Source organism: Fukomys damarensis, unplaced genomic scaffold (genome assembly GCF_012274545.1).
Source record: "Fukomys damarensis isolate Sample0158 unplaced genomic scaffold, DMR_v1.0_HiC HiC_scaffold_28, whole genome shotgun sequence".
NCBI classification, from domain to species: domain Eukaryota; kingdom Metazoa; phylum Chordata; class Mammalia; order Rodentia; family Bathyergidae; genus Fukomys; species Fukomys damarensis.
The window spans coordinates 46,732,545-46,749,744 of record NW_022900940.1 but is presented as its reverse complement, the minus strand read 5'-3'; the positions used below and the strand labels follow the sequence as shown (position 1 = coordinate 46,749,744).

Genomic DNA, 17,200 nt, shown 5'->3' with positions numbered 1-17,200 from the left:
TCAATTTTAAATGTTACAATTAATATTTATTCAACACTCCTTATCACCCGTTAAAATAAATTATTTAACAAATGGAAATTTAATATTTTTGTTTTATTCTTTTTGGACTTACATTTCCATTACACTTTCCTCACAGCATTATAGCCTAATTTACCATATCTGAAAGCTTTTTGTTGATCACCCTATTATATTTCTTTGCAATAAAATACACCAATTTAAGGAAAGATATTTTATAAGTACTTATGACTCTAAGAGTTTAAGTAGTATAATTTCCTTTTGGTATGGGCAATCATTGCAAATATTATTAATGGACAATTATCCAAAGCAAAAATATATTATAAATTTAATAAAAAATAAATTTTAAACAGCAAATTTTGTTGAAATTTCTGTTTCTTAGATTGTTGTGTTTTTCTTCAGTTAGTTTATTTTTTGGACAAATATTATTTGTTTCTAGAATGGGACATGGTTCAGCATGGATTTTATTTCTACTTTTTAATTTGTAGATTTACATGGTGGAAAAGCTTGTTTGTATAAATATGAGACTAGAAAGACTTCTATGTCTCAGACCACATAGTCACCTGTAAGCAGAAACAATTTATGTCATCTGTCAAATGGCGGGCAGATTAGGACCCTCAATGTTATTGAAGGCCCCCAAAATTTCATTATATCCAAAAGAATATCTGACCCAGGCATTGGGCTCACTTTCATCAGCACCAGTATTTCAGGACACTTTTTTCAGGGCCTCAAATGTCTCATCTATAAATACACTGTGTAGTAAGATGTGGGATGGTGAGGAAAAATGCTTCTCTCTAGGAAATGCGATCGGTAGATGTTGTACTTTGATACTGAATGTCTCCCCAGTGGTCCAGGTGCCACAGGCCTGGTCCTCAGTGACACTGCTGGCTTGAGAGACCTTCTGGGTAGTGCTCAGGTCATTGGACCAGGTCCCTGGGGCTACCTGCAAAGGCAGTGGCTTTCTTCTTTCTCCTTTTGCTCTCTGGCTCTGAGGTGAGCAATTTGCTCCTCTAAGTACTCCCTGCCATCACCATCTGGCAGATGGTGAAACCGATGCATCCAATCAGTTACTGGCTGGAACCTCTACAATGATGGACCAAGATGACCCTTTTCTCTTTATAAGTTAATTATCTCTGGTATTTTGCTATAGTGACAGAAAGCTGCCTAACAGTGATTAAGAAAAAAGAAAGCAAGATATTTTCAGAGGCAAGGCACCATCAGGAAGATAGATTTTAGGCAAATTTACACATAAAGGCTGGAAATTATTTTCTTAAAATTATCCCTGACCATGCACCCGTCTGAGGGTGTGTTGTGTGTCCTCCTGGTGTATGTGTGCTTGTGTTCCCACATACTTTCCAGTGCTAATTCCATCCAGATGAGTCCTTGTACCATTGTACAGGGCCAGAGAAACTGGGGGCTGGTGGGATGGTGGAGGGAGAAAGGTGGATAATTCCATCTTCAAACCAAACAGTTCTGGGCACAGACTGTCTTATCCTGAGGCAACAAAACATCCCCAAAAGCACAAACCCCACCGTCTAAACAACCAGTGAGGAAAATAGCGACCACTTCCATGTGCTGGGTTCGTGATATATCTGCAGCAAGCCTTGCAGCTCTTCCCTGCATCTCCTGTGCTTCCCAACCATTATCTCAGGGGGGTTTGCAGCCAGCCTGTGGTGCCTTCTCCAGGCAGAGACAAGACACCTGACAGGCACCATGCTTCTTTTGTCCCTCCAAGGGATTTGGATGAAAAAGAATGTGAATTCCTTTCAAATACCTGCCTCCAAGGCTCAGGAACGCCAAAGCCCCACAAGCATTAGCAAAAGAAATTAGAAAAATTCTTTCACACTTACAATCAGTGGGCCCCGGTTGTTCTCCCGGTACTTGTTCTGGAAGAAAATGTAAACAACGGTGGCGGCCAGAGAGTAGAGGAAGGCGAAGACAGCCACGGTGACAAAGAACTCTGCCGAGGACGAGGAGTCGCCAGTCAGCGCCAGCTTCTGCCGTCCCTTCCCCTCGCAGGTGGGCACCTCGAAGGTCACCTGGTGCAACCTAAACCGCAGGTTGAAGAAGACACGTGAGTGCTCTGGAGAGGAAACCAGTGGTTGTATCTCTGTCTTCTAAGGCAAAGTGAGGTGTGGCTCGGGAGTTTTATGGTGTGCTAGCAGACGGCATTTCTCAAGGGATTTACACAGATCGTAGCTGGACAAGTGGAACTAGATACTGCAGAAAACACCCCGGATTGTTTCACTGCCCTACTCCATGCTTTCTCGCCCTAGCAGGGCCTGCAGTTTTGCACCCTGCACCCTGGCTGTGTATCTGGACTCTTCCCCTGCTCTTTGGGCTGCATCGCCTTTTCCAACCACATTAGCTTGCTCTCCCCTTCCCAGTTACGCCACACGTGGTCCTGCCCTTTCCCTAAATCATTCTGCTCCCGGACAGTTCTCAAACCGCCTCTTCAGCTCAGGCACCTGCTGGGAGAGCTTGTTCCTAACCACTGATCGAAAGCAGTCCCTTTCCTGTAGACATTTTCTTTAACATAACGCTGTTTGATATTACTCGCAGCATTTATTACCAGTTACGTCTGTCTTGGCCATGCATTTGAGTACTTTTCTGTCTCTGCTGTCCTCTTATCAACAACGAACATCTCCACAACAGTGGAATCTTGGTTTCCTTTTCTGTGCATACCCGAAGCCTAACTGTAGTTATGCACTCAGAACTTGGGTAAATGAAGGAACATTCTTATAGACTCTAATTCAAATGAACTTTTAGAAATTCTATTTTATTTTTTTTCCCTTTAAGTTTATCAGTACATTTTAGGAATACAATATAGTTACATTCATCATTAGGATCTTGTACCTAGAAATTCTATTGTGGAGAGTAAGTTCCATCAGGGTAATACCTAAGCTCAGTATATTCCTTGATAGAAATAAATATGATGCTTGAAGAATACTTTCTGCTCAGCAGATGACACTTAAGGAAGATGTATTACGTCTCCATACTGCAGCTCATGCCATGAATAAGAACTCAGTGGCAAACTATAATTTAAGGTAGGAAATACAATCCTTCTTCAGAAATGACTATAGGGAGGCATCTGGAAATAGATATAAATGTGTCTTATTTATGTCAATAAAATATCACTTGGAAATCATCCATAAAAATAACAGTGATGATAAAGCCATCCGCGAATCTAAAAAATTCCCAACTTACGTTTAGAAAGTGTATTTCTAGGCTGGGGCTGTAGCTCAGTGGTACCAGCACCTGCCTGGCCAGTGCAAGGTCCTGAGTTCGATCCCCAGTATCCGGAAAGTGTATTTCTTACTAAGCAAAATTTATTCCCTTTCAACAGATTTGTTGTGCATATTCTCTTCTGATTTAGGAAGCAGTGGTAAAATAATAATAATGATAATGATAGCAACTAACATACTGGAGAATTTCTTAAGTTCTAAATGCCGCGTTTTGAACACATTATTTAATCGAATGCCCACAAAAAACTCTAATGCAGGCCTATTTATTGTCTTCTCGCGCCTTTACAGATGAGGAAACTGAGGCCTAGCAAGATTGAATAATTTGTCTGAAGGCACATTGGGCCAGGGATTTAAATGTGCACCTGACTCCTCAAATGATTTTTGAACTTCTGCATTAACTGCTTATGTGAATTAGTGAAAACATTAACTAGAATGAAAGTTCTTTCAAAATGAAGTCTGTGGCCCCTGGCAGTGTATTCCAGGCTGAATCCCAGGCCCTCTGCGAACTCTAGGAGCAGTGCTTAGTGGCAACTAAAACAGGAGAATCCATTTCCCCTAAGTCACTTATTTCTTAAAATTATATTTTAAAATTTGATGCTTAAGAATGAAGTGTTTATATGGAGAGGTTTTGCTTAAAAAAACATAGAGGTGTAGCGTTACTGTCTACTTCAGGAGAGCAGAAGAGTGCGCCACAGTTATACTGGATAGCTCCTTACCCGCCCTTACCAGAGATATTAAAATACTGATCAATAATTTGATCTTTGGTAATATGGAAAGATGGAGGAGATTGAAGAGGTGACTGTGGCAGCTGGGGTGGAGTTTCAGCTTGACTGGCCTTGGGGTCCGCTCTAGGGCCTGCTGAAGCAGACCTCTAGATGTGTCTGAGTGGGCAGGAAGCATGGCGCATGGTCTGTCTGGCTCTGGCCCTTCTGCTCTGGGCTGTTCCCCTGCTCTGCTCCCTGCCCACACGAACTGAGCGGCTCTGCTGCGCTGGCTCTCTGGCTTGCTGTCTCTGCCCTGAGCCAGGAGATCAGGGCTGAAACCATGAGCCAATGAAACGTCATCTTCTTTGAGCTGTGATGCTGGGTATTGTGCCTCAGTGACAAGGAAGCTGACTAATACGGTAATCATGTCAATTCTAAAACATGATTTTTAGATGTTGCATGCTTTTTCTTACTATTTTTATATGTCATTCATTTAACACATCTGTTAACATTTACAACATTTATATATATATATATATTTTGGGGGGGCATGTTTGCCATACACAATGATTATAATGAAGAAAACGTATCTTCCTTCTTTTTTGTCCCATTCCTCTCCCCCTTCTTCACCCTCCCTTCTGGCAATTTACAAGTTTTGTTTCCATTTTCCCTTCCATTCTGTCTCTTTTCCCTTCCTTCCAACCCCACCCCATAGTCCTTCTCATTTGAACAAGTTCTTCCTACTTTTCCCAATATCTGTCCTCCATGTTGCTCCTTTCTTACCCTTTGAGTTTCTCACATCAGAGAAAAAAATGTCATATTTAAACCTTTACGTCTGATTTATTTCACTTAAAATTATGGTCTTGAGATTTCATCCATTTACATAAAATGTCTCAATTTATCCTTCACGGCAGAGTAATACCCCAATATATATACTATATTTTCTTTATCCATTCATCTGTTGATGGGCAGATGAGCTGTTTCCAAGATTAAGCTAGTATAAATTGTGCTGCTTTAAACATGGGTGTGCATATATCACTGTGCTATGATGCTTTTAACTCTTTAGGGAAAATACCCAGATGGGGAAATATCTGGGTTAAATGGAACCTCTAGCTTTAGTTACTTGAGGAATCTCCACCAGATTTCCACAGTGGTTGCGCCAGTCTACACTCCCTCCAACAATGGAGCAGGGTTCCTTCTCCCCCACGGCCCCACCAGCATTTGTTATAGGTTGATTTCTTGAGGACAGCCATTCTTTGTGGAGTGAGATAGAATCTCAGTGCTGTTTTAATTTGCATCTCTTGGATGACCAGGGATGTTGAACATTTTTTAGTATATTTATTTGCTGTTTCTACATCTTCATCTGAGAAGTGTCTATTTCGGATGCCCATTTTTGGATTGGATCTTTAAATTTGAAGGGTTTGATTTTTTGAGTTCTTCGTATATTCTAGATATTAGTTTTTAATAAGCAACTTTATAATCCACTCAATGACTAGAAGCTGGGGATAGAGTGGGGAATCAAAAAGTGGCAGGATGGTCTGTGCTTAGGTTAAACTTGAGGTTTGGAGAGAAAAGAGGTTTTGCGAGATGGGTGTTAGCCCAGTCAGGTAGTGGAGTGGTCGAGTGCTGTTTGTCTATGGAGGTGATCTTCAATCTGCAGCTTTAAAAATGAGTATAAAAGTTGGGAAAGCACAGTGAATTACCACTTCATCCCCACTAGAATAGCTAAACTTAAAAAAGATGGTAAGTTTGGAATCATGAGGGTTGGCAAGGCTGTAGAGAAATTAGAGCTTTCATGTGTTGCTGGTGAGAAAGTGAAATGGAGCTGCTACTTTGGAAAACAGGCTGGCAGCTCTTCACACAGAGCTTTCATATGATCAAGCAGTCCCACACCAGACACTCGCCCAAGACAGGAGCAATGTTTGTCTACATAAAATCTTGTACAAAAATGTTCACACACATCCTCCATAATAACCAAAAAAGTGGAGAGAATCCAAATGTCCATCGACTGATGACTGAAATGTGTATATCCATCAGATGGAATGGTATTTCTCAGTTAAAGGAGTGACACGCAGGTACCTGTGGATGAACCCGAAAATGTAAAGTGAAAAAAGCCAGACACAAGCGACTACCGACTGTATGATTACACTGACATGAAATGCTCAGAATAGGCAAATGCATGGAGACCAAAGCAGGTCAGTGTTTGGCTGGGGCTAGGATGGAGAACTGAGGATGACAGCTCAGAGGTAGGGTTTCTTTTTGGGATAATAGCAATGTGCATAAATTGAGGGGTGACAAACAGTGCCATGAATACATCAAAAGCTATCAAATAGCACATTTAAATGGTGAATTGTGTGATGAGCGAAGAGAATGTCAATGAAACTGTTCAGGACTAGCTAGGGAAGAGGACGTACCGAGTCCCTGCACAGGCAAGGAGCCCAGAGTGTGCAGGGGCAGTGTGTCTCAGAGACCGGAAGACAGCAGGAAAGGAGGGGAGTGGTGCAGGTGTGGGGACACCACCAAAAGCCCCAGTGGGGGTGCTGCTGGGCCTTACTGTAGATGCTGGTCTTAATTGGAAGACACACTGGAAAGTTTCTAGGATAAAAGTCATGCAAAACAAAACCTCTGTCCCCTGTCACAGCTGTCTGAGCCACGCACACCTGCTCCCCGGGTGCCATGACGCAGACGACTTAGGCTGGTACAGGTCCAGAGGCCGGGCCCCTCGCTGGTCTGCAGCCTGGCACACCGTGGGAGCAGCAGGAGGAAAAGGGCCCACCGCTGAGGAGCGACAGTTCCCTCACTGTTGAGGCGTCACGCTACTTACAGGAAGTGCTGCGTGCTCATCTGCACTAGGCCCGAAGCCAGTAAAAAGTCTAATCAGTACCCGTGATTATAGCTGGGTATTTGGCCCACCAACACCCTGGGTTGGAGGCAGGAGAAGTAGAAGTCAGGGCCTCAAGTAGGGCCAATTCCGGGCGAGGGAAGCACTGATGGGGGTGCACACGGCTTTGAATAGTCTGAGCACAGCAATTTACATCACTAAGATTTTGGGTTCTGTATGATGTACTCTTTAAGAGACTCAAGTATGTGTATACATACAGGCACACAAAGTTCTTCAAAACATGTATATATAACTTATAATGATATATATTATTTGGGAAGAGAAGAGTTTATAGCCAGCACATATCTTGCAGCTGTTGTAACTTTAGAAACAAATATCTTTAGTTTCGAAGCCAAACATGGAAACCAAAAGCTGTTCTTTAGAGATAGAGTATGTCAATCAGCAGAGTCTAGAAGTGGATGGGGCCATCTCTGATCTCGTCAGGGACCCATCAGGGAGCAGTCGCTGTCCAATTTGTTGATTTCAAATGTATAATTCCCTTCCTGGCTGGTCTGACCAATCAAGGGGTAAATGAATTTCACTGGGTTTTACGGCATGTTGTCTATCAGCAAAAGGCCTCCATTTTGGATTAATTTCTTTCTTTTTAATTTTTTTAACCAATGCTGTAATTGGGGTTATTTAGAGCATTTCGCTGATGCTCTAACGAAAGCACTTACTGAGCATCACAGTGTTTAGCTGTTTGTAGGGTCCGGGAAAATAACAAATGTAACAATCTCTTCGGGGGCCTGGAGGAGGGCAAGCTGGCATAGCTTTATCAATAGCAGTATTTGTTTATGGCTTGCCATCCGATCTGGTCTGATCTCAGGAGCAGTACTTAAACGGGTGAAATCGACAAGGGTGTTGTAGAAGCAGTGGCTGCCCTCTTCTCCCGCTAGGCCTTGAGCCACCCTCCTTACCTCCCGGAGCCTCCCGTACAGCAGGGAACAGCTCTGAAGTAGGTACCGTCACTGCTGTGGAGGAAAAGCCGTGGGTGGTGAGCGAGGCCTGCGCGTGCCGGCGCTGGCAGAGACGGTGTCACGGAGAGACGGACGGAGGAGCCTGCTAGGAGCCGGGGCCCACCTCCGCGTCTGCCTGAGAGGGCACAGCGGCCCCAGATCCCCGGCCGAATGTCTGCACAGCAACGGCCAAGCCAGGTTTCCCAAGCTGCTGCTTCTAAGGCAGACAGAGCCGGCTCTCACCCTGCCGCGGCCTGAACTACGTGGAAGAGGCGCTTTCCCGACAGCCGGCAGTGACAGGGTTGAAGCCCCGAACGCTGACCGATAGAAAGCCGTTCAAAAGTGCCCGACTTTCCAGTTTTGGGCGGGGTTATTCTCCATTTTCCTCAGAACCAGGTAGAGGGCAAGTGAACAGACACTGTCATCACAGTGCGCTTCTCTTAGTCACTCTGTGAAATACAGCGCAGATGCCTCTTGGCCCACTCTGAACCTTTATGGTCACGGGTAAGGCGACCTTTGAGATCACTGAGACTATCTCACCCGCTGTAGAAGACGGGACTAAGGCGCCCAACAGCGTGGGAGCGTCTCGGCGAAGCAGTAAGCACCTGTCCTGCAAACAAAGGGGAGCACGAAGGCTCAGGGCAGCTGCTGTCCCTGAGCGTCCGAGCGCGGAGTGAAGTGGCCCAGCGGGGGAGCGTGCGCTCTCTACCCGGCCTTTCCACGGCTCTGTTTCATGCTGTTTACCAGGTGACAGGGACTTTAATCTTTGGGCTTCATTTTGCTTTCCTCCTTCTGAAACATCGGCAATTGTCTAGTTTTGCATTGTCTGATTTTTGCTAGCCTTACTGTGCCCATCCGAGTGTGCATCACACACACATACACACACCACCACCACCACCTGCTCAGCTTATGTGACTCACAACATACACCAGTGCAGAGCCCTGAGAACGACACGGCACCTTCACATCGCCGCCGCCTAAGCCGCAGCAGGCCTCCCGCTCCACAGAAGAGCTGGAGCTCAGACTCCCTGAAGAACCGCCAGATCACGCCGCGGGCACGGAGGATGCGCAAGCCCAGAGTCCAGCTTCCCGACACCCACATCTGAGTTGTTTTACTGATGGCCCAGATTCCATTTCCAAACCACTGTCGTCTCCATCACGCTACGCCTTCCCTTCCCGCATCCCTGAAAGGTTCCAGGTGCCAGAGAGCCCGAGGCAGGACCGGGTGAGCTAGGGGCGGTGGGACTGGAGATCCTCCGGAAGTTGAGAAGGGCAAATCTCCACCTGTAACTTCCTAGCTTCCTGTGTTGTTTTGTTTCACTTTGGGACAGGGCCTCACGGAGTGGCCCAGCCTGGGCTTGAGGTTGCGGTCCTGCTGCCTCAGCCTCCCAGAGTGCTGGGATTACAGGCACATGCGCCTAGCCTGGCCATATTAAAAATAATTGTACCTGAAGCAAGATCTCTGGTGCTGCTATTTCGGATGCTGATGGTGACTTGATATCTGCCACTTCCAGAGGCCAATCCCAGGTGACACTAATGGCAAAGCCTCCACAGAGGGTTCCAGACTTCAAGCTTGAGGAAGTGTCTCTGACCTATTACACCTTTACTGTAGGGATGAGGCGTGTAATGATGCAAGGCCTTGAAATGGAGACCAACTGGTCCCACAGCTTTTGCTCACAACCCATTGTGTGACAAAATATTCTATTTACTGTTTTCATAAATCCCACATTTGCTGCCTTATAGTACCGTTGGCTTTTCCAGTGCCCTTGTAAGAGCTAACTCTTCATGGTCACTAAATCATCTCTCAACAGAATGGACCCTGGCTTGGAAACACAGGGACTGTGGCCATTCGTTGTCCTGCTCTGTTGGCCCACAGGTGATTTCATGAGTTCTAAAGAATGGCACTGATTGAAAGAGAATGTTGCTTTATGCCCCTGGACCTCACAGGCTTATTTGCACATGATGGTCAAAGTCTGGGGAGAAGTGTGCCTTCTTAGAGCCTCCTTCTTAGCTTTGGGCAGAAGTGGGGGACAGTTCAAAGTGGGCTGTGAGCACAGGCCTGGGAAGAGCGCAAGGTGAAGGTAGCTTTGGGCAGAAGTGGGGGACAGTTCAAAGTGGGCTGTGAGCACAGGCCTGGGAAGAGCGCAGTGTGTGTGAGGAGAGAGAGAGAGCTCTGGTCCTTGGGCCCAGGCTACTTGACGTGGATCCAGGTTGGAATCCAGGTTTCCAAGGAGGAACAGAGAGAGTTTGAAACCCCAGACTCTCTCAAAGATGGTGGAGATCAAAATGCCAATGGTGCCTTTCTTGGGAGAAAGTTCTTGCTGGGCTGCATTCGGAATGGAGGGTCAGTACACAGGCATCCTGCTAGGCCACCTGGAGGACTCTAGTGATGCTGCTAGTCCCAGGAAGGTCAGCAGAGAGAGGTGACGGTACCCATGTCCCATCTTCTAGACCTAAAGGGTGACTTTCATCTTCCTTGTCTCCAGGGCAACGGCACTGTGTAGGGAGCCAGAATCATCTTTCTAGTCATTTTAGTCCTAACCTTGGTTGAGTCAAAAGCGTTTTCATCTCTAGTGTTTGCAGAAACAGGATATATTCATGATAAATATTTCCTTTGAGCAGGTGAAAAATGCTATATTTTTGCTTTTCAATACAATAGAGGCATTTGTCCTTGATTTATGTATTAACTAAGTAGATTAAAGTTTATTCTCATCATAGAAGGAACTTTCCATTACACTGTGTCCTCTTCACTTCACCATTACTAAAGATAATCTCCTTTCCTCTCAGGAGCTGAGCCAGACTTTGGAAAATATAATCAAGGTTACTGAAAACAATACTCTTTTCCACACTATTCATTGTATTCAAATGTGTGAGGCAGGAAAATTCTCTGTGTGCCACAAAGACACTCAATTTATTGAAAGCATACTGCGCAGTTAAGAAAAGCCTTTCCAAATGGCATTCCCCCTGCCATAGGTTTGTGTGTATGTAGATAGACTTCTCAAAATAAAAAGCAGACAGCAAGGAGTGGTTTTGCGGAGGCCAGGGAGTGAAACCCAGAGAACTGAGGCTATGAAACTACACTGCCTTGTGAAGGGGACCACTGTGCTCATAGCTATGATTTATGATGTGTGCTTTCTTCAAATAGAATTTGAGTAGCGAGCTCAGACTGCCTCCACATTGCCAAGTTAAAATAGATAATGCAGTTATGAGCAGTTATTTCGGGGGACATGTTTGTCTTGTGTGTCTTCCATGAATTGTGATACTCTACCCAAACAAATTATGAAACAAAACCAGTTCCAGAGTGGGGTTTAAATTTTATGAATGTCTAGCTAACATAACAGACCCACCTATTTTATTTGGTCAACATAGAAAAGTTTTATGAATGAAAGTGTAAAGGATTTGATTAAAGATATTTGCAGTGTTCAAAGGGTACAGGTAGGCAGTGTTCAAAGGTACAGGCACAAAACCTGGGCTGATCCTTATTTAAAATTTAGGTTAAATTGTTTTCATTCATTCAGTGAAAAATTTAATCAATATAGAAATGTTTAAAGTAGAAAAATGGAATCTAGTCATTCCTTTTCAAACATCAACAACCAAAAAATAAAAATGGAAATTGAACAAGGCCTGAAATCTACTTTTTATTACCTAGTGATGTGACTAACACATAGCTTATTTTTAAAGAAAGATCTATCTTTTTTGGCTTTTTCTGACTTATTATTATTTTAGATCATTAGTACCTGTGTGCAGTGCCGTGGGGGAAGGCGGTGCATGTACATAACACAGCTCAGTTCCTTTTTCATCCCTTTTCCCTGCCTGCCCCTCCCTTGGTCCCCTTCCTCTTTTCTTGTGTTTGAAGTTCCTGTTTATGTTCTCACAGGGACCTGTACATGTACAGCGCACATCCAGATTCTTTTTGCAACCCCTTACCCCTCCCTCTCCCTCCATCTCTAGATCCCCCTCCCCTCTGAGAACAACCTATCTGCTACCTCCCGTTATGATCTTTTATTTTGCTCTTTATTTTTACTGTTTCTCATATGATATGATGTGATACAGATGTATGAATTACCATATTGTACAGCCTGCTCTGTACAGTTATATTCAAAGGCTACATAGTAATTTTCTAAGCAGCCCCCATTGGTGAAAATTTTGAATGTTTCATATTTATTTCTCTGGGTCATGTTATTTAACTATCAAATATTTCAATAGTTTTTCAAACTGCCAAAGGGTTAAGATTTACTCAACTTGATCTTCTTGTTGACCTAATGGCGAAAACAGAAACAAGACCTGCATTCTGAAGCTTCTGCGTTTGAGCTATTTTGTGGGCCCTTATTTCCTCTGATTGCCTCGCCCAGTGCTCACCTCATCCAGCCTCCGTCCTGGGGTTTCTTGGAGAGGAACATGCAAGCACTAGACTGTCACCACTTTCTGTGCTCCCTCCGCAGCACGCCTGCAGGTGTCTCCGTGTCTGGGGTTGGAAGACCACCTGTTTTCACTTTTCTTCTTCCCTAACTGAAGGCAGCATAAAGCAGCATCTTTAACTACCAGCTGTGTAACCCTGAACAACTCTCATGCTTTCCTGAGCCTCAGCTTTCTCACTTGCAAAGCGGAAGAAAGAAAAGCCCATCCTCACAGCAGTTCTTTGATCAGCCTGTGAGTTAATAGAGCACACTGTATTTAGACATGAATGCAACAGGCACGTATTGGTGCAATTTACTATGTGAATTGCAAAGTGTTTCCAAAGTCTAGATTCAAGGTTAAGATTAATTACTAAAGCTGACTTTTTAAAAAAAAACCCAAATACTTTCAAACAATACATTTTAAAGACCCGGAAGCAGGCATGATTAGTTTTATATGGCTCTCTTGAAAACCTAGCCAGTCAACAGTTATTGGTTGCTCTCTATGGTTCCCTTGTTATTTCGTTCTTCAAGTAATGAATGTTCTTGTTGAATCCTCAGGACAGAGAACCTAATGGAACACTTGCTGGGTGGAAAATTCAATATATATGCCAGATTATAGTAAAGTAAATAGCAATCACACGCATAGAACAAAACACAATATCCTTTAAACCACCAAAAAGCGATTGCTTTGTCAAGAGCCTTTGGAACTGAAAATTTTCCCATCCTTCAGTTATTAATATTACCATAAACACATAAATTCGTGCTAGAAAAAAACGTCTAAGAAGGAAACATTGCTCAGTTTAACTAGGAACAGTTTGTTAAACACATTTATCAGCTTGGAATAGGAAAAGTGCCTTGTATTGTCAGCAAATATGATGCCACCCATGTTTCCACTGAGCTGCCAGAGACGAGGGGATCAATCATACCATTTCCAAGCTGCATTTGGAACACGACATATAAGAAGTTGTTTTCTGCAGAGCAACTAGATGCCTTTTTAAGGCATACATCAAAACATGTCACTTCTCTGTATAAAATGCTGCTCTGATGACTTCTTTTTGTATGTAAGGCCATTATCAAGACCCTTCCGTACCACAGCACGAACATGCCGCTGGGTTCTGTTCCCTTGTTTGCTAGCATCATACCCCCTTGCTTCTCTCTTCCTAGAACACAAGTTACCATCACTGGGACAAAATACCCAACACGCACAGCTCAAAGGAGAGGTTTACTGGCTCACGAAACTGTTTAGTTCGTGGTTGGCTGGCTCTAAACCAGGGGTTAGGGATTCCACGACAAGCAATAAGGAGATGGTTTCTACTCTCCAAGTCTTTGTTCTAAGAAAAGGCGGGTGCCTGAGTAATCTGTTTAAGCAGACAACAGCGAGAATGTTTCCCAGGGGAGGTGTGTGGAGTGATGTTTGGAAGGTACAGCCAGTCAGTCACAAGAGACTAAGGACTGGGAAGTGGGGTAGAGGAGAGCTCAGGCTCGAGCATGAGGGTGCAGCTGGGGAAACTGTACCCCTTCAGGAAGTCAGGCAGGATCACCCCAGTCCTGCTGCCATCATTAATAGCTGCCATCATCAATAATTGACAGCAAGAGCTAGCAGGCATTGGATCTAGCCTCTGTGGTGGACACTGTACTGTGCACCGTAATACAACATCTGTGACATCTCTGGGAAGTAAATCATTATTAGCCCTATGCTACAGATGGGGAAACTAAGGCTGAGCACAGTGGAGGCTGGCCAAACACTAAGGTCTGTGTAGAGACCGAGGTCGCCCTATTGCACATTCCTCCCGGCCCGGGCTGTGAGTGCTCTGTGCTCACATAGGCCCCAGGGTGCACTCCAGCCGATCCAAGAGACCCGTGTGAGCCACGTGCTCAGGGGAGAAGCCGTGCAGTCAGAACTTTGCTACGTGACAAACTCTGTAGTCAGTCAGTCAGCTTGACGCTATCATGTCCCAGAGCACAGAAGTGAAGGAGCGTCACGAAGCTCAGCACCGAATTTGCTCGATCCCACCAGAAAGGAGCAGTGTGGCTTTACACGCCAGTGTTGCCATCCACAGGTGGGCAGTGTCTGAAGCCTCCCACGGTGTCTAGCTCAGCCTCCTCACGTTCATCTACGCCAGCGTCCTTTCCTGCTATCTCCAAAGAAATCAGCCCAATCCAGATCCTTCTTCAACAAAAGGCACTTTTTCTACAACACTTAGGAAGGATTTGGCAGAAAAGACATGGAGAGTTTTTGAGCCCAGTGGCAACAGTCTGCTCAAAAAAGACCAGAAAAATCGCTTAAAAGGGACAATATATTTAATCATTTAGAGGGTCTCAAAGAAACAAAGCCTGAAACAACAGAAACAGCAAAACAATAAACAGTGTTTCAATAGAGGTAAAGATCTGTCTTATGATTTTTTTCATCTTTAAAATTTTTTTTTCTTTTTTTTTTTTTTTTTTTTTACTCAAAAATGTGTCAAAGGCCAAGTTTTCCAAGTTTCAGAGCAGTCAAATACCAAGGTCTGATTGTATGGTAAAATATTAATAGTAATTGAATTTGGATGGTAAATCTGTCAGGGTTGTTTTTGTTGCTTTTATTTTATTTTATTTTATTGGTACCGGGGATTGAACCCAGGTCTCTGCACTTATAAGGCAGGCAGTGGCACCACTGAGCTAAATCCCTGGCCCCTAAAATGTTTTCTTCTTAATTCACACGATACTTAAATGGAAGAAACAAAAGTTAGATCCGGCTTCCTCCGTGACATTTAAAAACCGAGGTTAATCCCAAGTGAATATATGCTATGAATATGTCCTGCAAGTAATGCATTATTTAATATTTTTGTCCAACTTTGCTACAGATGCTTGATGTTTCTGAAACCCTGACCACAGATCCTAAATCTATGCTTCAGAGACCCCTGGGCTATCTCTTTCTTGAGGTCCCTGGGACCAAAACAGTTTTCCAAACATTGTTAACATGCTGCATGTCACAACCCCCTGTGGGTACAAGGCACCCACAGAACTCACGCGATGTGATGTCACAATTGTTCTGATCACACGTCATTGTGCACTTGTATATCCTTGCATTTTATGTTTCTAGTTATTTCCGATATAATAAACATCCATAGGCATAAACCTCATGAGTAAAAAGCTCTTTGTGGTTCTCAATCAATTTTTTAATAACATAGAGGGATCTTAAGACTCTGTGTTTGAGATCTGTTTCTCTAGACGATGATTTTGACTTTCTTCAAGTTATTTCATTATCGTCATGCACACTGTTGGAAACTCAGTTAATAAGAACTGAGTCAACACTTTACATAGGCTTTGCTGTCACTCCACAGATGTGTACTGAGTACTCACTATGAGCAAGTCATTACAATGAACAATAGGTTTTACTGTCATTGGTGTTATGGCTTGTACCTAGATGTCTCCCAAGCCTCATGAACTCATAAGTGGGAAGTCTGGGAAGCAGCTTGATCTAGAGTGTGTAATTATGGATTAAAGCTGTGTAATACTGAATTTGCCCACTGATTGGTTTAGCATAGTGTAGGTGAATGGATTTACGGAAGACAGAGGCCCCACCCTGAGTGTGGGTTATACCAACTAATAGACCTGTAGACCTGGAGGGGATAAAAAGAAGGGAGGTTCTATGCTGCTACTTTGCTGCTTTCCTGCCTGCTACACCATGAATTGTTTCTCCTCTGCTATCCCTCTCTGCCATGCTGCCCTACCTTAGAGCCAACCGACTGTGGATTGAAACCACTACAAACTATGAGGTAAAATAAACCTTTCTTCCTCTAACTTGTCAGTGCTGAGTATTTTGTTCCAGCAGGGAGAAAGCAGCCAAGACAGTGGACAAAGGGAATAAAGGGCTTGTGCCTCTGAACTGGAGACAGCACTGCCTAGATGCTGATCACATGTGCTTGTCCAGCAAGGAAGAGCCTCTATCTCCGTTATGGGGAATTCTTGTATTTCTCAGGAAAACAGGTCAAAATGAGATGTTCCATTGTGATAGTTACATGGTGTAATTGGTAATGTCTCCATCATTTGTCTTACTTTCTTTTCTGGGTCATTTGTCTTTACTCTTGAAGGGGACTCACAGACTATGGTGTAGAGGTGAGGAGTCTACAACAGGCAAGCAAGCATTATTTGACATAATGTACCCATAAAGCGGGCAGCTGATATTTTTGTTCAGCTGGCACCTATTTCTTTTCTGAACACTTCCTTGATTTTCATGCTTGAACATAAGATCTAGATCTAATAGTTATCATGTTTTACTCCTTGGATTTAGGAATATAATACATGTATATGGGTTCCTACTAAGGATAATGAAGTCAACAGAGGAAACATATAGAGAAAGAGGTTCTAATTCCTTATTGTGTCTCTAGTGCTTACTATAGTCCCTGACACATAGCAGATGCTCAAAAATGTAGTGCTTAAACCTAAAAAAATTATTACTCTAAAAGAGACATTGCCATTGATCTCCCTCAAAATATGCCCCCTCTCACTTTGAATACAAGTATTCTATCATCCTTGCCACTTTCTGAGCCAGCTCTGGAAGTCCTCTTTCCATAGGTTTTTATGAGGTATGATAAAAATACAGCGAATGCTGATCACAGTGCCATCCTATGGAAAGGCAGCTCACAGAGACATTAGGATGTGTCTTCAACCACCTTCTTCACCAATTCTGCCACCATGCAACTCCTGGCTTTTCTCCAAAGTCAAATGACCACGGAAGGCAAACATTTTGAGTCAATTCAGTATACGGAGGCAGCCATAATGGTGCAACTAAAGATGCTCATGAAAGAGGACTTCTGGAACTGCCTCAGAATGTGGCAACAATGACGGGACAAGTGTGTTTGAAGCAAGGGGGAGTATTTTGAAGGAAGTTGATGGCAACATGTATTGCACTGTGATACATTTAAAATCATTTGATATTCACCACATTTTCGATCACAGCATACATATATATATATAGATATATATATCTATATATATCTATATATATCTATATCTATATC

The 17,200-nt window shown here is 43.7% G+C and overlaps 1 protein-coding gene across 1 annotated transcript in view; it reads right to left on the bottom strand.

The window, feature by feature from the left end:
* The window catches only part of Synpr (synaptoporin), a 129,260-nt gene that overhangs the window by 37,726 nt on the left and 74,334 nt on the right, over nt 1-17,200 (bottom strand). Inside the window, exon 3 of the mRNA XM_010606578.2 lies at nt 1,866-2,064. Coding sequence (XP_010604880.1) covers nt 1,866-2,064 — 199 coding nt within the window. The remainder of the gene's footprint in view (nt 1-1,865; nt 2,065-17,200) is intronic.